This window comes from Phoca vitulina, unplaced genomic scaffold, assembly GCF_004348235.1.
Source record: "Phoca vitulina isolate PV1807 unplaced genomic scaffold, GSC_HSeal_1.0 scaffold3, whole genome shotgun sequence".
NCBI lineage: Eukaryota > Metazoa > Chordata > Mammalia > Carnivora > Phocidae > Phoca > Phoca vitulina.
The window spans coordinates 1,840,907-1,865,527 of NW_022589706.1; the positions used below are offsets into that span (position 1 = coordinate 1,840,907).

At 48.3% G+C, this 24,621-nt stretch overlaps 1 protein-coding gene across 1 annotated transcript in view; it reads left to right on the forward strand.

Moving 5' to 3' along the window:
• OTOP1 (otopetrin 1) overlaps nt 1–24,621 on the forward strand; it is a 31,766-nt gene that overhangs the window by 6,161 nt on the left and 984 nt on the right. Inside the window, exons 2-5 of the mRNA XM_032397330.1 lie at nt 3,986–4,122; nt 8,045–8,103; nt 13,162–13,292; nt 17,109–18,037. Of these exons, the coding sequence (XP_032253221.1) occupies nt 3,986–4,122; nt 8,045–8,103; nt 13,162–13,292; nt 17,109–18,037 (1,256 nt within the window). The remainder of the gene's footprint in view (nt 1–3,985; nt 4,123–8,044; nt 8,104–13,161; nt 13,293–17,108; nt 18,038–24,621) is intronic.

Consider the following 24,621-nt stretch of genomic DNA (forward strand, 5'->3'; position numbering starts at 1 on the left):
GAGAGATAGTGAGCCTCCCGGCCCTGGGCATGTCCAGATGGAGACCCACTGGCCGCTACTCATGATGCACTGGGAAGCATTCTTGCATGAGATGGGGGATTGTAGACTGACTTTGTGGGACTTCTACCTCTAAGAGCCTGCAGTTCAAGATTTCAGACTCCGAGGGGGGATTTGGGTGCCTAACACAGACGAGGGGTCTCGCTCTGCCAACACCAGACCTTATAGGATTAGTTTCAAGTGATGTGGCTGGGGAACTTGCTAATTGGTTCTAATTCACTAAATTTTTCTTTGTGGTTGATGTGATGATAATGATGATAACATCTGTTTATAGGATTTCCAATGTGCGAGGCACTGTTCTAGGTGCTTTTCATATAGTGACTCATTTAATCTCCTCTACAGCCCTATGAGGGAGGCAATCAGTTTACTCGATTTTTGTCGATATTCCATTGATATCCAAAATTATATACTCTTTTTTTGAGGTGTGCAAAGGGATATTATAAAACCAAGTTTATTGGTTGTGTGATTTAATTCTTCTGTGCCCTTACTTATGTTTTGTCCTGCCAGATCTGTCTAGTTCTGGAATCTTCCATTTTACCTCTTTAAAGTAGCAGATAAGGGGCACCTGGGTGGCTCAGTCACTTAAGCGTCGAACTCTTGATTTCGGCTCAGGTTGTAATCTCAGGGTTGTGGGATCCAGCCCCACATCAGGTTTCGCGCTCAGTGGGGAGTCTACTTGACATTCTTTCTCTCCCTCTCCCCCACTCACACTTGCGCGCGCGCGCTCTCTCTCTAAAATAAATCTTAAAAAAATAAAGTAGCAGGTAAATATACAAGGGAAAAACTATTTTATTTGGCACATGAGGGACTATTATATCTTCCTCATACATTATGTCTTCTTTTTCAAGTGTGATGATAAAGGTGAAGGGATTCTTTATCCTATTTATTCCCTTTCACTTAAATTCCATATGGTCTGACTTTGATAGTGCTATTCCTGCCTTCCCTTCAGTTGCATTGTCTCTGCGCCAGATTGCACCTCTATATTTTTGCGCACACCCCAATTTTATACAATATTACACATGTGTATTTTGTTTCTCCAGCAATCTTGTTTGTTTACCTGTGAGCCCCCGGCAAAATACCACATGCATTGTAGGAGTCCCCGAAATATTTGTTGTAAAAATAAAGACTTCAAGACTATGAGAAAGTGTATGATGTATTTATCATACCTCTTGAAATGTCAGTGACTGGGATGTTCTAGACCAGTGGTTTTCAAGGTGGGGTCCCAGATCAACAGTGTCAGCCCCACCTGGGAACTTGTTAGAGATACAAATTCGGGGGCTCCACCCAAACCTATGGAATCAGATACTCTGGGGGTGGAGCCCCGCCATCTGTGTTTTAACAAGCCCTCCAGGTGATTCTGATGCATGTTCAAGTTTGAGAACTAGTGCTGGGGACCAGTCTCATCTTCTAGATGGGGAAACTGAGGCTAGGAGCAGGGAAGTGACTCGCCTGAGCTCACACATGACATCCGTGGCACAGCCTGGACCAGTGCCCAGGTCCCCAGAGCCACAGCCTGGGTTCTTGCCACACCAGCCAGGCTGCCTCAACTCCTTTTGCTATTTCCTTTGTAACCAAAACGAACTGTGCATTTGTCAAACCATTTCAAAGCCCTGGGATTGAATCTCCACTCTTACTAAGTTTTTTATTTCACTGGGGCTTTCCAGGATGGAAAAGAAAAATGTGACTTAGAGTTGTTTCTATAAGGCTTTGAGCAATGGAAAGGAGCCAGGCGATTGAATTACTTTTCGCGGGAGGCTTCTTGTGCTGGAGCTGTAATGTTATAGCTCAGTCTTATGAGTCTGTTCTCTCTCTCTCACTGCAATGCATGTCACACACGATCCAGTTTCCTCCCATTCGTGGGAGAGAACGTGTGAATGGCCGTCAACGTTGGCCCAGGAAAAGGATTAGGAACTTTGATGTTGATCAAGTCTCTAGGATCACTGTGTTTCTCTTGCTAATATTTTTATTTGTTACAAGTTTCTTTTTAATGTATTTTGCATGTTCCTTTCCAGTCTTTTTTTTCATATGCATATTTTTTGTTTGTTTTTATTGTTTGGTCAAAACCATGCCAGATACACCATCAAAGGATGCTTCCTTTGTTCACTTTCCCTAGAGTGGGCCCTTTCCATGCCATTATTATGGACCTCCCCTTCCTATCAGTTTTAAAAAGATACTTTATATTTCGGAAATTTTTAGATTTACTGAAGGGTTGCAAGGGTAGTACAGAGAGTTCCTGAATACCCGTATGCCCCTCCTCTTTATTCTCTGGAGAGCAGGATTTTCAGATTAGAGAACTGAGATTTTTGAGCATAGCAGTGACACTCTTAGACTGATCTTTTTTTGGGAGAAGCTTCTAGAGGCCTTCTGTTTATTTGGCCAATCTTTGTTGGATGTATATCATTTGTCAGACCCGGGATATTCATTGGGTGGGAACAATGATAAACAGGACACAATACTGTCTTATTAATTAATTGTGTATATATACACATATATACATAACATAAAGTTTACTGACTTAATTGTTTGTAAAGGTACTGTTCAGTAGCATTAAGTACGTTGACATTAGGACAATTTATATCCGGAGGTCTTTGATCCTGCAAAACTAAAACACTGTACCCGTTACACAACTGACTATTCTCCCCGCCCCCCAGCCCCTGGCACCCAGCACTCTTATTTCTGTCTCTATGAATTTAACTATTCTGAGGAACCTCAGATAAGTAGAATCATACGATATTTGTCTTTTTATGACTGGCTTATTTCACTAGGTATAATGTCCTCAAGGTTCACCTGTGTTGTAGCCTGGGTCGGAATGGCCTCCCTTCCTGAGGCTGGATAATATTCCATTGTCTGGATGGACCGCATTTTGTTGATCCCTTCATCTGTCAATGGACACTTGAGTTGCTTCCATCTCTTGGCTGTTGTGAATAATGCTGCCATGAACATGGATGTACAAATAGCCTTTTGTGTCCCTGCTTTTGATCTTTTGGGGGATATACCCCAAAGTTGTATTTCTGGATCATGTGGAAATACTGCTTTTAATTTTTTGAGAAACAGCCATTCTGTTTTCCAAAGTGGCTGCACCATTTTACATTCCCATCAGCAGTGCACACGGGTTCCCATTTCTCCAACGCTAACATTTGTGACTTATTTTTTCTTTCCTTTCTTTCTCTCTCCTATTTTTCTTTTCTTTTCTTTCTTTCTTTCTTTTTTTTTTTTGATAGCGGCCATCCTAATAGCTGTGAGGTGCTATCTCATTGTGGTTTCGATTTGCATTTCCCTGAGGGTGAGTGATGCTGAGCATCTTTGCATGTGTTAATTAGCCATTTATGTCTTTCTTGGAGAAATAGCTATTCAAATCCTTTGCTCATTTTTAATTGTTTTTTTTTTTTTTTATTGGTTGTTGTTGAATTATAGCTGTTTATAGATTCTGGTTACTAACACCTTATCAGATATAAGTTTGCAAATATTTTCTTCCCTTCTGTGGGCTGCTAGTATCCTCTGATACCCAAAAGCTTTTTCATTTTGATGTAGTCCAATGTATCCATCTTAATTTTGGTTGCCTGCGTTTTTGGTGTCATATCCAATAAATCACTGCCCAGTCCAACACTGTAAAAATTTTCCTCTACGTTTTCTTCTAAGAGTTTTATAATGTTAGGTTTTACATTCAAGTCTTTGATTTATTTGGAGTTAATTTCTGTATGTCATGTATGGTAAGGTAAACTTCATCCTTCTGTGATTGGATAGCTACTCTCCCAAGCACCCTTTGTTGGAATGATTGCCCTCTCCTCCCTGAATGGTCTTGGCAGCCTCGTCAGTCATTTGACTGTGTATGTGAGGGTTTAATGTGGTTTATTTGGAAATGACATCCGTGCATATCAACACTTATATGTGTGTGTTTCTATGCTCTCCCCCCACGGCCCCAATTTAGGTAGTATCACATTGTTTGCGGCCATTACCATCATCCTGGGATGCCTTAAAATTGGGTACTTCGTTGGATTTTCTGAGTGTTTATCAGCCACTGAAGGAGTCTTTCCTGTCACGCACGCAGTACATACTCTGTTGCAGGTAAACCCTACGATGTTTATTTATGTTGCGTTGGCTCCTGTTAAGTGCATCCCAGGGTGTGTATGAAATGGGATGCCTTGGGTGGGCAGCATGAGGTGGGCTTGGATCCTTCTCTGAGGCTCAGTCCTTCAGCTGCCTCCACTGTAAAATGGGTCTCTGTGTCCCCTTGGCTGTCTTTGTGGGAATCCTGTGAGGCAGACCTTGTAACGGAGAGTCAGGAAATTTTGCCAAGCTTGAGTCTACCAGCAAAGGCTTGGGGGGAATTTGAATATATTTCACTGAGTTTTATTGAGCTGTAACTCACATACCATACAATTTACCCCTCTAAAGTGTACAAGTCAGTGGTTTGGTATATTCATGGGGTTGTGCAACAATCACCACAATCAATCTTAGAACATTTTCGTCACCCCCAAAAGAAACCCTGTGCCATTATGATCGCTCCTCTGGGTCACTGAAGCATTGTATTTGGAGATAGGGTCTTTATGGAGGTAATTAAGGTTAAATGAGGTCATATGGGAGGCCCTGATCAAAGAGAGTTGGTGTCTTTATAAGAAGAGGGGATTAGGACACAGACTGACAGAGAAGGAAGACCACGTGAGGACACTGGAGGAAGACAGCCATGCACAAGCCGGCGGGGGAGGCCTCAGGAGCAACCAGCCCCGCCCACACCTTGATCTTGGGCTTCTGGCCTCTCGGAGTATGAGCAAATACACTTTTGTTGTTTTAAGCCACCCAATCTATGGTATTTTTGTCCTGGAAACACCAACAATTCATTTATTGGCTATTTATTTCAGGGGAGTCAAATCCCATGGTGATAGAGTCTTATAGTGATACCAGTGACAATGTGGAGAGCCTTAGTGAGACCAGAAGGAACTAACTTCCTTCCCTCCCTCCAGTCTCTCCTTCCTTCCTTCCTTCCTCCCTTCCTCCCTTCCTCCCTTCCTCCCTTCCTCCCTGTCTTCCTGCCTTCCTGCCTTCACTCTGAACCCAGCAAATACTGTTCCCAGGACTGGGAGTGCAAGGGTGAAGAGCTGTGTTCTGAGCCCTACGGAGTTGTCAGTCAGATGGGGAGAAATTCATAAACATGAACAGTGAAAACATGGAGGCTCCATGCTTTGACCAAAGTCTCCCAGTGGTGAAGGAGCCCCAGGAGGACTCTCGCCAGCTTTGGGGCGAGGGGTGGTTTTTGCCAGGAAGAGCCCCAGAGCTGTCAAGGAAAGAGGGGTGTGGTGTGTCAGAGACATTAAAAGAGGACACTTGGGGGCACCTGGGTGGCTCAGTCGTTAAGCGTCTGCCTTCGGCTCAGGTCATGATCCCAGGGTCCTGGGATCGAGTCCCACATCGGGCTCCCTGCTCGGCAGGAAGCCTGCTTCTCCCTCTCCCACCCCCCCGCTTGTGTTCCCTCTCTCGCTATCTCTCTCTCTGTCAAATAAATAAATAAAATCTTTAAAAAAAAAAAAAAAAAGAGGACACCTGGGGGATGTGTGGTCTTCCCACATGCTGGGAAGAAGACATGTGGGTCTGTGGGGGGAAGGGGGCTGGGGCACCGGACACAGACAGGGCCATGGTTTGGTGTAGGGCTTATGAGCGTGGACTCTGGTCAGACGATCTGGTTCTAGCTCATACCAGCAATGTGAGCTCTGGCAAATTACTTACCCTCTCTGGGCCTCACGGTCTCATCTGTAAAGGGCCTACTTCTCGGGGTTGTTGTGAGGATTAAAGGAGCTGCTGTGTATAAAGCACTTACAGTGAGCACTTGGCCAAGGCTGACAGCCACTCAGGAGCTTGAACTTTATCCTGAGGGCAATGGGGAGCCATTGAAGGCTTTAGGCAGAGGAATACCTGGACAAATGTGAGTTTTCAAAATATCGCTCTGCTACTTGGTGGGTTGCAGATCTCTAGCTTCCTAATTTAAGGCATTTTATCAGCCAATTAATCAAGCATTCTGTACCTAGTGGTCACTTACTACATGCCTTTGCTATACTAGATGGCTGGGGAATGAAAGACACTATTTTAAAGCAATATGGTATTTATTTTAAAATTGTGCATATATATATATATATATAATTTGCTGTCTTAGCTACAGTTCAGTAGTGTTAAATATATTCACACTGTTGTGCAACCCATCTCTAAAACTCTTTCATCTTGCAAAATTAAAACTCTGTCCCCGTTAAACACTAACTAGTGATTCCCTCTTCCCCCAGCCCCTGGTACCTACTATTCTGTTTCCTATCTCTATGAATTTGACTACTCTAGGTACCCCACATAAGGGGTACCTAGTGACTGGCTTTGTTTCACTGACTGTATTGTCTTCAGGGTTTATCCATGATGTAGCAGGTGCCAGGATTTCCGTCCTGTTTAAGGCTGAGCAATATTCCATTGTATGGATGGACCACATTCTGTTTATTCCTCCATCGATGGACACCTGGGTCGCTTCTACCTTTTGGCTATTGTGATTAATGCTGCTATAAACATGGGCGTGCAAATATCTTTTTGAGACCCTGCTTTCAATTCCTTTGGATATATACCCAGAAGTGGGATTGCTGGATTCCATGGTCATTTAAAGATATTTATTTTAAAAACATAATCTAACAGAAAAAATTGGAAAATAGAATAACAATGTGTCTGTAAGCCCACTAACTGAAACATATGTTGCTGTTTTTGTGTTCTTTTCCTTCCTTGTACTCCAGTGTATACGTTCTTGTGGACGTTTTTACAGAGAAGGGGCAGCATTTTCTATTCTGAAGTTTCACTTAAAAAATTATAAACTCTTTTTGTGTTGCTATGTAGTCTTTATGAGAGTATCAGTGAAGTAGCTGTCTAACTTGGAAATCATTGATAAAGCCTCTAACGAACTGCTTCCCTATTGTTGGGCTGAAAGTCTCACCAGGAGTCACTGCTATCGGAATTTGAAGTTGCCAGATGTTTCAGGACCCGTCCCCTGAAAAGTGTTTTCAGAGCAGCCAGTAAGTCTTAGGCAGAACAATGTGGACAAGAGAGGATGTGTCAGTGAATTTTCTTTTGTGCTGATTTTCTTTTGATAGCACTTAATTGCACAATGAAGATTGAATGAGACAAATTTATAAAGTGCCCAGCAGTGTTTGGTATGTGGTGGGTGCTCAATGTGTGTCTTCGTGTGAAATAAACCCCAAAATGTTTTAGGAGCTCAAATAATAGCAGGCATGTGGGAGGCGTTCAGCTAATGGGGAGTAAGTTGACAGTGAAGAGCGTTTACTGAAAACGCGCCCACTCTGAGCGCTGTTCTAAGTACTTGACATGGATAATCTTATTTAACGGATCATAATACCATCCAAGGTAGGTTCTGTTTTCATCCCTATTTCGTGCAAGGGAAAACACCTGGAGAAAGGTACCCTGACTTGCCCAAGGATTTGCGCACAGGTCCCACACCAGCCTCCCCCATGGGCGCCAGCCCTGTGCTGCAGCTTATGGCTGTTTGGCCAGCGGCCTGGGTGGTGCACGGCACACAGGGAAATGAAGCGCCGGCCTAATTCAATCTGCTCGTCATTTAAAGCACTCAAAATTTGGTGTCAGGCCACTGGCGTAGGAACTGTTCGGTGGATAGTTCTTGGAGGAAGCCTAACACAGGTGATAGAATCGGGATAACAGGGCTCATGATAGGCAGGCTGCCACTCCCCAAGCCCCATCCCCTCTGACAGCTTCAACCTGTCCTAGAAGCTCTTCCTCCCAAACCTGGAAGCCTCACTCGGTTCTCACCCCAGGCTCCCGGAGCACGGTCCCCACTGGGGGATGGCACTGACACCTGAGATGAATCTGGGATGGGAGGTCACTGAGGTCCCCAACATCTTCCCATTCTGTTTCTGCAAGTTTCATAGCTTCTCAGCGTGCAAATATAACGATGGTTTTCACTGATGCATCTTTCTTTTCTTCCTTTACTTCCTAGGTGTATTTTCTTTGGGGGCATGCAAAGGATGTCATCCAGTCTTTCAAAACCCTGGAAAGGTAAAAAAACATGGGAATTGCTTTACTGTTGAATTTGGTGTACGTGTAGAGCAAACAAACTCATCGCAGCCATCGATCTGGGTTGTAAATATGAGACCAACTCTCTCCTCCATCCCGGCAAGCAAAGCCCTCACTTGTGGCCTGGGAAGGAGACCCTGCACCATCCTCCTCTTCCTGGGGACGGCCCTGGAAGTAGGACGATGTGGGGTTTCAGTTCCCACGCTGCCATCTGAGACACTTTCCTTTATGATCCTCGGTTTTCCTCATCTGTAAATGGAAATAATAGTAGAGCCAACCTCTGAGGACTGAATGAAGTAATGGATCTAAAGCGTGTGCCTGGTGCGTAACAAGTGCTCAGAAGGGTGGGATCTGTTATTATATCAGTCCCCTTTCTCTCAGCAATTGTCAGGTTCAAGGGAAAGAACCTATAGGATACAAGGGTGAATTAACAAGATGGGAAGTATTGTTATCATGCAAGAAAGCCCTGGGTGAACGCGTACCAGCGAATCAAAGGATCAGCATTTGCTTCCTAGAAAGATCTCTTGTATCCGTGAGGAACAGACAACTCCCAGTACCATTTGAAATGACAACAGGTATTTAAAAGATTGATTTATGGATGACCACTGGATAGGACTATTTTGATAGACTATTGATATGGAAATAACTTTCACCGATCTCCTTAGGCAGAAAGTTCAGCCTCAACAAGCAGTTAAGCATCTAGGGAGCTGCTAATGTGCGCAGAGCCGGCTGCCAGGCAGGGATGATGGGCCCAGGTATCCCAGGCACGTGGTGGGAGGTCCCAGGAGCTGTGCACTGGCAGCCCGTGCTATCCCCCCCCCCCCCAGTAGCTCCCAGGGGTGGCCTTGGCAGTGATCTTTAACCCCCGCCTTAACGGGAGAAGCCACGCCCCCTTGCTGCGGGGCGGGGGGCGGGGGAAAGGGGCAGCAGGAAGGGGCCTGAAGTGGCACAGATGCTTGGCCTCCAGGGGAGGGGCATGGACAAATGCCGTCAAATGGGACAAATCAGGGACAAATGCGGTCCAGGCCCCGAGAACCCAGCAAAAAGAACTAAGATGCCCGCCACCCAGCGGTAACTACTGTTGATTATAATCTGCTTCTTGCCAGGCTTTCTTCCACGAATAGATATTGTTTTTATTCCTTTTCTCTTTTTCTTCTTGCTCTGCTTCTTCTTTTCATTTTTTTTGTTCTCCTGCCCTCCCATCGGTGGTGTTGGTCTACACCATGGCCTCTCCCGCCTGCCCAGCGCACCACTACCGGGGTTGGTCTCAGCAGCCCCTGCCGTGGTGCTCCGCTGGGGCTGGTTGGAGACTGCCGTGCACGGGGAGGCGTGAGCCACCCAAACGTGTGGCTCTCATGGTCCTGGAGGCTGGGAGTCCAAGATCAAGGTGGCAGCAGGGCTGCTGTCGGTGGCCCGCAGACCCTGCCTCCTTGCTGTGGCCTCACATGGCCTTGCCTCTGTGCTCAGGGAGAGAGATCGAACTCTGCTGTCTCTTCCTCCCTTTCAAAGGACACCAGGCCTACTGGATTAGGGTCCCACCATTGTGACCTCACTTACCCTTGATTACCTCCTTAGAGGCTCTCCAAATATGGTCACATTGGGGGTCAGAGCTTCGACAGAGGACTTTCGAGGGGACACAAGCCAGTCCATAACAACTGTTGCTGAATGTTTAATCTTTCTGAAAGTTTTGTTGCTGTTATAAATCATACTGTGATGAACATCTCTGGTCAAACATATTTTTGAGCATCTCTGATGATTTGCTTGGCTTAAAGTCCTAGAATAGAATTGTTGGGGTCAAGGGCGAGATGTTTTCAACAGATGTGCATTGAGCATCTCATCTGTACCCAGAAACTCCCGGCTGAGTGGAGTGGACTTGCCCACGTAGAAAGCACTTTCTTTTATGCGTTTGCTCGTGAGGACGTCCCTAATGCTAATCTCACCACTTAGAGGCGGTATGACCACGAGCCCCATTTAGCAGGTGAGAAAGCCAAGACTCTGGATGTTGACTTTATAGCTTTTTTTAATGATTTTTTTTATGATTGTTGACTTTAAACCCACTGTGATTTTCACGTATCGCTGTGACCGCAGAGGCCCTCTGGCTTTGCTGGTGGGTCTCTCTCTTTGCTTTTGTCACTTACGTAATAACAGCCTCAGGCACAAAAGGGTCTTTGGCTTTGCTTTCCACATCCTCGCTGCCCAGGATAGCAGCCACCAGCCACCTGGGGCCACTGAGCCCTCGAGCTGGGGCTACCTCCAGCCCAGATGTGCGGGAAGTATAAAATACACACCAGATTTCAGAGACTAGGATGACAAACAGAATGTAAGATATCTCACTAATACTTTTTGTTGGTATTGCTTATATGTTGATATCATAGCATATTCAGTAGATTGGGTTTCAGAGAAAATTATTCCAACCATTTTCACCTGTCCCATGTCTTACCACGTTTTAAAAATGTGGCGGCAAGAAAATCTAAAATCACACGTGTGGCTGTGTCTCGCACCATCGGTGTGTGGACAACACTGCTCTAGGCCTTGCACCCAGACATTTACCACTCAGATCTGTCATCTGAAGGATCTCCAAGGGATGGGACGCCGTGCTGTGCTTGTTGAGTGACTGGACACAAGTCTCTCCCTGTCTTGGGGCCCCTTTGCTAACCCGGATGGAGAGAGGCTTGAACAAGATAGGCATAGAGCTTAATTGAATCTGTTTTGTTTGTAGGGCAAAGTGTTAAAACACTTTTGAGTTACTCGCCACCTTCAGGTTTTAGATTTAGACTTCTCTAGAAAAATTAGAAGATTTGGCAATCCCAGAAGTGCGTACAGCAAAGGGTTAGAGCTGAATGGGGGCTGTTCCCTGTTTGCTACAGACCCCAGCACTCCCTAATGTGGCCCAGACCTGCCTTCTTCATTCACATTTCCTGCCAGGCCCTGAAGGCTTCAGAACTTACCACTCCGGGACTTGTTTCCCCCCACCGCCCAGTCTTTTGAGCCAATATTCCACTGTCCCATGCTTTTAGTATGTCCTGGGACTTTTCTCCTGATCTAAGAATTCTCTTTAACTTGCTTGAGTCCTTTTCTCTTCCCCAGGGTGAGGTTTAGAGGAACAGGAGTTCTGAAAGCAGAGCTGAGGACATATACTGAGATTAGAAGTGGCTCATGGAAGCCTTGTCTTTGTTGTATCAGCCCCAAGTATGAGAAGGGTGGCCTGGCATGAGGAAGTGATGTCTGCCTTTAGTTTGTAGGACAATTCCAGGTCAGACCAGCAGGAGGCTGCCAGCTTGCGGGGAGCTTGCACGGCACGCCAGGCTCTGGCTGCAGGTGGCATGGACATTATCTCATCGGGTTCAGTGGGCCTGGGATTGGACAGGGCCGTTTGGCCCAGGAAAGAGGAGAAGAAAAGGGAGCTGTGTGCATTATAAAGTAAAAGAAAAGGAAGCCCGAGGCAAACAGCATTGTCTGCATTTGTCCAAGGATCTATCCATTGCCTCCCAGCCGCCCCAGGGCAGGCTGGCCATAATCGATAGAGCTGGGCAAGCTCAAGGGCGAGCAGATGGGCAAACACCTGTCTCCTTCTCCACGTGTGCCTGGTCATTCTGCAGCTGTCTAAAGAAGCCAGGGTTCAAACGAGGGAAGTTTGGCTTGCGGTCGCTTGTGGGAGCCCCAGAGGGGTCAGCTGGGGTTAACCCTCAGAGGAGAGGAAAGGTCAGGGTTGAGGACCCAGTTGTACCAGTTTTCCTGCGGGCAGATCGTGGACAAGCGTGCTGTTGGTTAGACGGGTTGGGGCATGCTTCCTCTGGGGCCTGTGCTCTCCACCTGAGGAGCCAGCAGCTCTGCATACTTCAAGGATGCCTCTCCAAAATCACCAGGATTTGCTGCTGCTGCTACGTGCAAGGCCCATTGTTAAGTGCCTGGAGACTACCAGTGTGCATACGTCTTAAACCTCAAGCATGGGGAGACTGGGGGTTTTGAGACAGGCTCTGATCCCATTGGAACCATATTCCCCACAGACCTCTCTTCTGTGCCAGAGTCCAGCGTCCACCTTCCTCTTCATCTTCTTCCCGGAAGTGGCGTGGCATTGAGGCAAGGGCAGGCCCTGGAGGTCAGACTAGGACAGCCCTGTTGCTTACTAGTTCTTCAAATCCCAAGGCAGCTACTGCCTTTATTTGTGACCTCAGCCTAATTCCTGAATCTATCTGAGACTCCAGCAGCTCAGCACGTTGCCACAGAACAGACTCTTTCTGTGCTCTCCCTCTGCCATTCTCAGTGGATTAGCGTTTCATCCCACGCTGGTTGCTTCATGGTCACAAGACAGCTGCCAGAATGCCAGCCTTCGTGTCTGTATGCAAGGCTGGAAATAAAGGGGAGAGGGACAGTGAGTAGGCTTTTCTTATTCTCATCTCTTTCATCAGAAAAGCAGAAGCTTTCAGTAGTGCCCAGTAGTCTTGACCTCACATCCCACTGGGCAGAGTGGCCATGCCTAGCTTCAGGGGAGACCAGAGAGCAAGTCTCTGACCTGTTTCAGTTTCCTTAGAGTTAAATTGTAAGACAGAGGGGGTGGATGATGATCATTGGGTTGGCCAGCCAACAGTAAGGGCTTGCTCAACTCTCCAGATTTCCAGTGTAGCCCTTCATCTTTCCCTCATGGTTCTCTCCTCTTCCCTTCTGGAAGAAAGGGTTTGGGGTATGGTGGGGATGGTGTGTGCTTTCAGTAATTTTCCATCACTGGACCCCTGCTTCCAAGACCCAGTTTCTTTTTGTCCCATTGACAATGAGTTGAGTACTGGCAGGTTCAATATTATGACAGAATGCCAAGGCTGTGGTTTTAGAAGTTCCCATGGAACTGCCTCTCCCCATACAGGGACCCACCCAGAGTCTGAGCTGCCTGGTGAAACCAGAATCATGGCTAAGAAGGAAGCATGCACGTGTGTGTGTGTGTGTGTGTGTGTGTGTGAGTGTGCATGCGTGTGATGTCTCCATCTCACCCCATGGGGCTTGGAGCTTCCCAGGGCTGCTCAATAACAGAGTCCTTGTGTTTTTCAGGTTTGGGGTGATACACTCGGTGTTCACCAATCTGCTTCTGTGGACCAATGGCGTCCTGAATGAATCAAAGCACCAACTTAATGAGCACAAGGAACGGCTCATCACTCTGGGCTTTGGGAACATCACAATAGGTGAGTGATAAGAGTTGCCCTGCCCCCATGCTGGAACCTCTTGGAAACCCACAAAGACCAGAATGTTCAGAGATGGAGGGGCAGGGTCCACCCAACTCATCATTGGCCAGACAATCATCTGTTGTTGAAAATTTTTCAAAACCTCCTAAGTCCCTCATCCTGGTTCCATAAGTAGGATGTGCTGAGCATAATTAATGGTTTCTTCGGTGACTCAGGGACTTATCAGACCCAAGGGTTATCATTTAGGGTACCATTTCTCACGGTAGAGTTTGGTATGGAAGTCAATGTCTTTGTTTACAACTATGGAAGATTGGCAGTCATTGTGTTTTTAATTAAGCCTCTATTACCAGTTCATTTGACTAAAAGTATAGCTTTAAAATACCCAGAGAAGTCTAAGGGTTGCCGTTAATTGGTTTTAGTTTGTTTGAAGTTTTTATTGAACTCTTCTGGGCTTGCGCTTTTGGCCCATCTTTATTCCCCCTTGCTCCTATTTGAGAGCCCATGATGCCAATCAACCTACTGCCAAAGTTCTTTAGCATTTATGACCTGTCGCTTCTCTATTAGAGCAGTGGGATGGGGCTGATGGGAATGTGGGGAGGGGAAATGTACCAGGAACCGGATATCCCAGATTTGGATCTTGTTCTCATCACGTCCTGGCTGTGTGACTTTTGGAAGCCATTCAACCTCTCTGGGCTTCCCTTTTCTCATTCATAGAGTGAGGAGACCTGTACCAGGCACTTTCAGGGGGTCCTTCCAGCTTTGATGTATTATACTCTACGCTCACTGTACGACCCCAGGCCCGTCACCGAGGGCAACTTTATTTTTTATTTTTTCAAGGTTTATATATGTATTTGAGAAAGAGAGAGAGCAAGGGGGAGGAGGGGCAGAGGGAGAGAGAGGATCTCAAGCAGACTTACCACCCAGCATGGAGCCAGATGCCGGGCTTGATCTCATGACCCTGAGATCACGACCCTGAGATCATGGAAGCCTAATTGACTGAGCCACCCAGGTGCCCTGCGGGCAACCTTAAAACTGTTTCCTCACCAGTTGGGTGGGGATGGTGAAATCAGGGATCCATGCTACTTCTTTACCCCTTAACCCCTGCTCTACCCTGGCAGCTAGCTCTTGGGGAAGTCCTTCTCTTTTCCTTGTTGGTGTCCATAACGGTAACAGCAGTGAAAACAACAACAACAACAAACTTTTATTAAGTGTCTGCTGAGTGTCTGGCAGGCTGCTCTAGTCCCTCCATGTGGCATATTTAATTCTGGACCCAAAACACCGTGGGGTAGTCAGTGTTGACCTTATCATACGGATGAAGCCATCAAGCCACAGAGTAGTTAAGTAACTGGCCCAGGTTCACACAGCAAGTAAATGATTGAACCAGGATTTGATTTGGCTCCAGGAACTTCTGTGGAAAGATGGAATTGGATAAATTTACAAAGAAAGGACTCCATCAGCTCTAACATTCTGTTCATCTGAGCCTTTCTCCTCGATTTCTTCCCCTGACTTTTGCATAGTAGCATACTGGGCTACAAGGGGTGGGAAACTCCTTATGAATTCAAAATTGCAGTATTCTGCAAAGGTGAGGTGATTTGTGCTGCCAGAAAGCTTTCCATTTGGTTTTATACCTGGCATATGCAAATCATAAGCTAAAACAATGACAAAGTGTAGAGAAAAAAAAAATCTACAATAACACCTACCCAGAAATGGAGTTCCATGCTGTTAATATTGGCTTATTTCTTTGCAGTGTCCTATTTATTTATTTATAGTTAAGATCATACTATATATATTCAATCTTTTTTTTTTCTGACTGCAGCCTATAATAAGAAATAGACCTTAAGCTGCAACCTAAATGCACACAGACCTGTGTGTGTACACACATATGTCATGAAATAATAACCTTACCATATTAGAGACACTCACATTTCTATTGTTGCTCATGTCATTCCATTGCATTCTGTTCTATTCCATGGCAAGTCTACTCTGTTGAAAAAATATATTGGCAGCTATTCGCTAAATTGATTTCACAACTGAGTACTGAGCTGTGATATGCATTTAGAAGATACTGTATATACAATTTATTCTTACTTGTTTCCATTGTTATGTAACATGATTATTTTCCTGTATCATTAAAACACAACTTAATTATAATTTTTAATGGCTGCCTACAATTCCATTGTATGGATGTACCAAAATTCACTTAACAGTTTCTAAATTGTTGGGCACTGGAGTGTTTCTCTCTCTGTCTCATGTGCATGCACACACACAAACACACATGCACACACACAGTTTTACCTAATTCTTTGATCACATTTTTGACTTGTCCCTTAAAATAGATCGGAATTATAGGTCAGAGACTATAGCCTTTGTTACCTATTTTATTATTTATTTACAGCATTTTCTCTCCTTGTTATGAAATAGTTCTTTTTTTAATTTAAATTCAATTAGCCAACCTATAGTACATCATTAGTTTCAGGTGCAGTGTTCAGTGATTCATCAATTACGTATAACACCCAGTGCTCATCATATCACGTGCCCTCCTTAATGCCCGTCACCCAGTTTGACATAGTTCTTTAGACCATTGCCAAGTGCCTTCCGGAAGGTGATGCCCACTCGCGCGCCGACCGTTGGTGTTGGATGGCACCTGTCTCGCGCTACACTTGCAATTATCTAATATTCTCAGGAGCGAAATCTTTGCTAATGAGAAGGGGCATTTTCCCTCACAAAGTTATTTTTTGAAACAATAATTTAGGGGCACCTGGGTGGCTCAGTTGGTTAAGCGTCTGACTCTTGGTTTTGGTTCAGGTCATGATCTCAGCGTCATGAGATCCAGCCCCGTGTTGGGCTCCATGCTCAGCAGGGAGTCTGCTTCTCTCCCTCCCTCTCTACCCCTCTCCTCACTTGCACTCTCTCTCTCTCTAAAATAAATAAATCTTTAAAAGAATCCAATAATTTAAAAAATCACACACGGGGGTGCCTGGGTGGCTCAGTCGTTAAGCGTCTGCCTTCGGCTTAGGTCATGATCTCAGGGTCCTGGGATCAAGCCCCGCATCGGGCTCCCTGCTCTGCGGGAAGCCTGCTTCTCCCTCTCCCACTCCCCCTGCTTGTGTTCCCTCTCTCGCTGTCTCTCTCTGTCAAATAAATAAAATCTTTAAAAAAAATAAAATAAAATAACATAAAAAATCACACACGTAAATCATATTCACAAAGAAAGTTTAGAGAATACAGGGAAGCAAGTAACTAGTTACTAGTAACAAGTTACTACAAGTAAGTAACAATGGACACCTTACACTTACACAATGTTACATGTCAATTATATCTCCATAAAGATGGGGGAAGAGACAAGATAGAACTTTCTTCTACTGAAAAAGAAAAGAAAAGAAAAATTCCCTGCCATTTTCCCACCCAGATCTAACCATTGTTAACCTTTTAGCTTATATCTTTCCAGATTTTTTCTGTGTCTATCTATCATCTATCATCCATATACCTATAATTTATAAAAATGGAATCATATTCTATCCTCTTTAGCAAGCTTCTTTTGTTCAGCAGAATCTCGTGAACACCTTTATATGTTAAGTAAATTTCCACAATACCATTCACAAGGGCTGATGTATGGCTAAACTCTGATTCATGCAGTTAGTACTCATGGCTGTCAATATAGCCATGATATCAAACATGACAATAAGCCACCAAACAAAGCTTTAATTCAATGGGAAAACCCACGTGTGAATCCTCAGTGAAAATATTTCCTTGTGCTTTTCCACTTGCCCACTCACCATGCTAACCGCCCTCCAATGCGTGTCCTCTGGCCCCCAGTCTTGGATGACCACACGCCTCCGTGTAACTGCTCGCCCCCGACGTTCTGCTCTGCCATCTCCCAGGGGATCTACTACCTCTACCCCTTCAACATAGAGTATCAGATCCTGGCTTCCACGATGCTCTACGTCCTGTGGAAGAACATCGGACGCAAAGTGGACAGTCAACAGCATCAGAACATACAGTTCCGATTTCCCGGGGTCATGGCGGGCTCGGTCCTGGGCCTGACCGTGCTGGCCGCCACGATTGGGATCGTGGTGGTATATCTGATCCAGATCGGGCGCTCCAAAGCCAAGAGCGAGTTGGCACTCATCATGTTCTACCTGTATGCCATCGCCTTGCTGATGCTCATGGGGGCCGCGGGGCTGTTCGGAATCTGGATTTACAGGACAGACGAGAAATCTCTAGATGAGTCCAGAAACCCAGCCCGCAAACTGGATGCGGACCTCTTGGTGGGCACTGCCTCCGGCTCCTGGCTCATCTCCTGGGGCTCCATCTTGGCCATCCTCTGTGCTGAAGCCCGCCCCCCCTACACCTGGTTCAACCTGCCCTACTCCATCCTGGTGATTGCCGAGAAATACATCCAGAACCTCTTCATCATCGAGTCCATTCACCGGGAGCCGGAGAAGCTCTCCGAGGACATCAGAACTCTGCGGGTAGTCACAGTCTGCAACGGTGATGCCATACCCCTCGCCTCGTCCTGCCTCAAGAGCGGAGCCGTGGCCACGGACGTGGCTTCCCTGGGCAGTGAGATACCACATGTGGCCAATGGAAACATGCATCTGAGAGAAGGCTGTGGCAGAGAGGTGGAGGAGGGGAGCCGGGAAGGGACCCCGAGCCCAGCCTGCCGCCCCCATTTCCTGCAGGGCCATGCCAAGAGAAGAGTGTTGAGGAATATTGCAGCCTTTTTGTTCCTCTGCAATATCTCGGTAATCTGCATTAAGTTATTTATCTTAAAAATGACCAACCTATTTTCCTTGCTTTTTTCAAATAAGGAATGGAGGCAGCTTATTAGCAAAATGATTTAAGTGTAAGGTTAAAGAATGATGCTGGAATGAAAGCCTCTGTTCTACAAATCCACTTACTGTGTACTGTTGTGTGCTGGTGGCTGGGGTTGGGGCTAACGATCGCAGCTGAGAAGACTCAAGGTCTGTAGGTTACCACTCTCCCGAGTGTGATCTGAAACAGATCAGGGAGAGACGGCAGAGAGAGGCAGGCCACTCCAGCTTTGTAGGTGATGGTTTTCATAAGCCAAGGGAACTTACATACGAGGCCTATCTTGGGCAATAGTAAGACGAGTGGATCTCTGCACCTGTCTGCCAAATTGTAAAAGTTTATATATATACATACAGAGAGAGAGAGAGAGAGGAGAGAGGCCTTAGCTGGGCTCGGTCACATATACTATACTCTCAACACCACATCCTTATTTCAACACCACTATGTTCTCAACACCACATCCTTATTTTAGGGCTGTGTCCTTGGAGCAGCCTCTGGGAGGGAGAAAGGCCAACAGAACCCAAATTCCAAGGACAAGGGAGGGAGTGAAGAGCCTCTGAGTGCCCCGGTCCAGCTCAGGGGTCAACCGGCAGTCACATCTTTTTTGATGACCTTCTCCAACAATCTCTTCCTCAGAGAGGTCACAATCTAGGGCGGAGGGACACAAGGGAAAAATATACAGTGATTAGGGCAAGCGTTGGGACAGGTATGTGCAAGGTGTAATGGGAACATGGATCCAGGGAGGGACTTCAATGAGTCAGGGATGCTTGAAGTGAGGCCCAGGCTCAGTTAGGAGTGCTTTTGGCTGCAAGGAATAGAAAGCTTGGCCAGCAGGATCTTCAGTCTTAAAGATAAGAATTCTGAAGGTTGGCTACTTGGGGTTGGCCTGGCAGCTGAGCCCTATCATCAAGGATCCAGGTACTGTTCATCTTTCCACCTCACCATGCTTAGTGTGATGCTTGTTGCCACATGGTCACAAGGTGGCTGCAACAGCACCAACTATCACATCTGGGCTTAAGACATGAAGAAGGAGAGAAGTACTAGTGCCAGGCAGTGGCTTTCACATGGCTACCTCTTGCTGCAGGAGAGGCTAGGGACGTGGAAGGTTTGCTTTCCAGCCTCTGGTGGAAAGCAGCAATGTAGAAGATGTCCAGTAACTCAGTGTTGGCTGCCTCTGTGTCCAGGAATGGCTGGAAGTTTACCAGGTGGCCAAGGCCAGCAAAAGCGTTTGGAGCAGAGGGCACATGATGTTCAAAGGCACAGAGGCAGAAGACACTCTGGTCCATTTGGGGAGCAGCACGTAGTTTAGCATGAATTCCATAATGTCCAGGAGAGCAGTGGTGGGGGAAAGAGGAAGGCGGGTCCAGTTAGTGGGTCTGGCTTGAGCGAACTTCATAAGCCTGGCTGAGTCTGGTCTTTATGCTGGAGGCAATAGAGGCCCCTCTCGGTTTGTGTTGTGGATGATCCCCTTAGCAGCAGGTGCGAGAAGGCTGGAGAAAGGTAAGCCCAAGGGCCGGGACACCTGAACAGAAGCCCTGCATCTGCCCAGATGGGAAATGATGGGCACTTGATCCAGAGCAGTGGGCCTGAGGATGGAGAGAAAAGGAGCAAAAAGCACTGTGTTGTTGGGATTTGTTCTAGAGATTCACAGAAGGATGCCAGGGCTCGGTAGAGAGGAGGGGGGAGTGGCCCCTGGTACCACACAGGCCTCTCGATGACCGTGGCTGGTGGCGTGGCGGGGATGCCCCGACCGTGGGGCCTGCCTGCTGTCATGGTCATCAGCAACCTACTGCCAGCTTCCAGGTCATCCGGGCTACTCTGGTTCCCATCAGCTGCTGGCTCTTGAGCTACCTCATTTCAGTTGGTGCATGCCCGGGCACTGCACATTCTGATCTGACTCTAAGGCCACAAATTGAGAGGGTCCCTCTGAAGCCATAAAGGCCACATGTCTGCGCATCAAATCTGATTCTTGCTTTGGGTCCCCCGGACCTCAGTCCCCCTCCAGGTCGGCAGATGATTACGAGGAGCTCTGAAGGAAGAAGGGGGTCCCAGAAGAGTGTGGCTCCAGGTGGGCCCTCCTCTTTCATTGAATAGGCATTTATGGAGCACCTGCTGTATGCTGGGCACTATGCAGGGGCAGCAGTGGACGAAGGAGTTAAACGGGAAGACGAGAGAGATCGATATTAGTGACCACAGCGGGGCTGTGTTTTATGTGAGGCTTGTATTCCCGAGAGGGGTGTATCAGCTCATCTTATAGGGTCAGAGTTGGTTGCAGAACTCCCCTAAGGCATATCATTTTTGTTCCAAACCCAGAGGGGTGAATAGATCTCTTTTCAGCAAGTTCAGGAAAGCCACATTCCCCCTGGGTTCTTTGCTTGACCGCTGCTGAGGAACTTGGCTTGTAGGTGTGGACGAGCTTGAAGACGAAGAGCAAACGCAATAGTAGAATCAAGTGGCAACTGATGGTCTGTTGGGACCCAGAGGCTAGACTCGGGGCTCTGTCCCAGGTGGGGGACACGTGCTGTCTCTTCATGTCTGAGCTCTGCCCCCAATGTCCCCAGGCCCTGCCTCTGTTCACTGGGCAGTGAGCCACAGGACAGAAATCATTGCTGGGTGATTGCGAGGGCGCCCCCAGCTGACTCCATGGGCAGCACTCGCAAGCCTGTGGTGGGTCCCATGGGAGGGCATCTGACAGAGGGCGGGAATCGCTCTGCTCCAGGACCAGGGGCTGGTGTCCAGGTGGGGACAGCAGCTGGCCGTGGAGTGGACAAAGAAGGCTGGTGGGGGGGGGGACGATGGAGTTTAGGGTGTGGTGGGAACACAGGGGTCTGGAGAGAGGGTGGCGGGTGAGGGTGGGGGAAGCCTGGGCAGAAGGACAGGCACAGGAGGAGATGCATAGCCAGGCAGGACTTGCTCTAAGTGCTCCAGGAGCAGGAAGGGAAACCCCAGGTGGTGAGTGAGGGTGGGCAAGGGGAAGGATGCGTGAGAGGCGCCAGGGCAGACCACGCAGGGCATCCTGAGCCACGGCCACAGCCAGGACAGAATCCTCAGTGCAGCAGAAAACCACTGAAGGGTTTCAAGATACGGACGGGATCTGATTCATGCTTCTTTTCTTTTTTAATCCAGCTCAATTTTTAATTGTAGTGAATAGCACATAACATAAAATTTACCATTTTAATGATTTTATTTATTTATTTTTAAAGATTTTATTTATTTATTTGACAGAGAGAGATGAGCTGGGGGAGCTGCAGGCAGAGGGAGCAGGGAGCAGAGCAGGGAGCCCCACGCGGGACTCGATCCCAGGACCCCGGGATCATGACTTGAGTCAAAGGCAGACTCTTAACCTACTGAGCCACCCAGGTGCCCCCCATTTTAACCATTTTAAAGCCTACAGTTCAGTAGCGGGAAGTCCATTCACGCTATCGTGCACCGCCTGCCACCACCCGTGTCTGAGCCTTTCCACCTTGCAAACTGCAGTTCTGTAGGCATGAAACAGCCCCCATGCCCCCCACCCTGGCTCCTGCCACCGCCACCCCACCTCCTATCTCTGTGAGTTCGACCACCCCACGTAGCTCATGTAAGTGGGATCACACGGTATTTGTCTCTTTGCCACCAGCTTATCTCATTCAGCATAACTCCCCAGGGTCATCCATGTGGTAGCGTGTGAAGGGGGGGAGATGTCAAGAATGATGCCCCCATTCTGACTTGAGCTCTTGGGGAGATGGTGATGCTGTTTATGGAGACTGGAGACTCTGAAGGGGAGGCAGGCTCGGGGAGGGCCCGGCCTGGAAGGAAGCCCCTGAGTTTAGTACTGGACATGTGCATTTTTGCGGTGCTTCTGAGACACCCAGGTGAATGTAGCCAACAGGCTGATGTTTGGTTTCCTACTGCTGCGTAAAAAATGACCCCAAATGGAGGACAAAAACGACAGCTGTTTGGGGCACCTGGGTGGCTCAGTCGGTTAAGCATCTGACTCTTGATTTCGGCTCAGGTTATGATCTCAGGGTCATGGGATCGAGTCCCCCATTGGGATTCTACCTCTCCCTCTCTAAAAAAAATAAAACAACCATAACAACAAAAAACAGCTGTGTGATTAGGTCTTATGACCTTGTGGGTTAGAACTTCTGGCGGGGCTTCACTGGGAAATTCTCCTGTCCCTCACGGCATCAACTGAGGCTGGTGGGCAGGCTGGGCTGGAGGGTCCAAGATCTGGTGGCTGGGTGGGGGTGGCTGGGAGGGCTCAGCGGGACCCTCGGCTGCAGTATCTATATATGGGCTCTCTAGCATGGAGAGTGGGGGTCTCAGGGTTCTTATGTGGCAGCTCAGGGCCCCAGAGCCGACCTGCTGGGAGACCAGAAGTGCCAGTCTTTTAGGGCCTGCCTGTGGATGTGGTGTGGCATCAGTTATTGCCATATTTTATGGGTCAAGCGGTGACAGCATCCCCCAGATTCAAGGGAAGGGGACATAGACCCATCTGCTGATGGGATGAGGAGCAAGAACTCCAGCCAACTTAATAGCAGATGTAAAGATCTAGATTTCAGGAAAGAGGGCCCATCGTCTGTCCTTCCCTTCTTCTCTGTCCTCTGTCTTCCCTCCCTCCTCCCCTCCCTCCCTTCCTTCATTCCTCTCTCTCCTGAAGATCTATCCACTGGGTGTCTCCCGAGGGCCAGCACAGCTGTGTGTGATGGGGGGCAATGTGACTGAGGTCTCGCCTTCCTCCCGGTCTTGGGGCGCTTGCAAATCAGATGGCAGAGAGGGCAATAAGTGTCAAGTAAGACACACCTTATAGTGACGTGCGCTCCGCAGAGAACAGGTAGAGAGGGTGTGAGGTTGTGCCTGGCATCTGGTTCAGATCAGAAGGCCCAGGTTGCTGAGAGGGGCTTTCTCCCACCACATGATGCGCCATGTGCCTGGGCCCTGGGGGTGCGGGACATCGGGCAGCAGGGTTAGCGGGTTGGCGAGGGATCAGCCAGCAGAGAGAGGGCTTTATAATCCCAGGTAAGGGGTAGATTTCATTTTAAGTACACTATGAAGACTTGGGGGGCCTTAATCAGGGAAGGGACATGATCTTATTGGCATAAGAAACGGGTCTGGCAGCTGAGTGGTGAATGCACCTGTCCGGGGGCACGGTGTAAGCCAGAGAGCAGGCAGGAGGCTACTGCAATGGTCCAGGTGAGAGCGGAGAGTGGGGGCCTGGGCAGGTGCACGGGGGCAGAAATGGCTGCATGGCTGCCTGGGTGTCTTGGAGGCACGGTCCTCCAGGCGCGCTGATGGGCTGGGTGGCAGGCGGAGGGTTCTGAGGGTGAGCAGGAAAACAAGGATGACACCTGGAAGTTTGATAATGACGGGGAGGAAGATGTTGCTAATGGTAGGGGGTTAGTTTGAGATGCAGGTTAGACACCAAGCAGCCCGTGGCGTCCTCGAGGGCGGAGCAGGTGGGTGAGTCAGGCTCGGGAGTCCTCAGCCCATAGTGGGTACTTACAGCCAAGGCTGGGGGAGCTCATCCAGGGGTCACGTGTGTAGAGGAGAGGACCCAGGGATGAGCCCCCCAGCCAACCGTGAGAGACTGAGCAAAGGAGGAGCCAGGGAGGAGTAGCCGGAGTGGTGGGAGAAGCCTGAGCAGAGCCTGAGAACAGGGGGCCAGAGATCCGAGGTAATGCTTGTACGGAGAGGCCGGTATCAGTCAGCTCCTGCTGTGTAAGGAATCACCCCACACTCAGCAGCTCCAACAACACCTTTTTGTCATGATGTCTGTGGGGCAGGAGTCCAAGCGCAGCTTCGCCGGTGCCTCTGCCAGGGTCTCTCACTGGGAGCGAATGGCCCACCCGGGTGCTGCGGCCACTTCAAAGTGGACTCCTGGGGGTCTTTCCCAAGCTGCTCCTGGTAGGTTGTTGGGCCGAGGGCGTGAGTTCCTTGAGGGCTGCTGGGCCGGGACCTCCCACGGTGCCTGGCCACAGGGCAGCACACAACAGGGGGGCAGCTCCCTCTCTTGCAGGAGGGCGTGGACAAGATGGACTCTGCAGTCCTTTTGGCACCTAACCTCAGAAGTGACACCTCATGACTTCTGTCATATTCCGATGGTAGAGGCGAGTCACTAGGCTCAGCCCGACTCAAGGGGAGGGGGTTCTACAAGAACATGACTTCCAGGAGGTGGGATGGGGGGGATGTCACCCGAGAGGCCCTGCCACCGTGCAGGGGTGGAGGAGGAGGAGGACCCGGGGCAGAGAGACCGGGGGAGGGGGGACCAGTGTGTGGTTTCCACGAACAGCAGTGACAATAGGTTACGGCTTTCAGTTTTGCAAGCGTAGTTGGGATTTTATTCTCATCTGAGCCGTGGGAGACCAGTGTCAGTGTTCGCATCTTACAGACGAGGAGACTGAGGGCTTGGAGGGGTCAGATGAGAGTCTGTAAGTGCCACAAACCCAGGTGTGGCTCCAAAGCGTGTTCTCCTCTCCCCTGATCGGGGCGGGGGGCGGGGGGGGGTTGGTGGGCAGGGTCTGGGCTGTCTCTCTAGGTC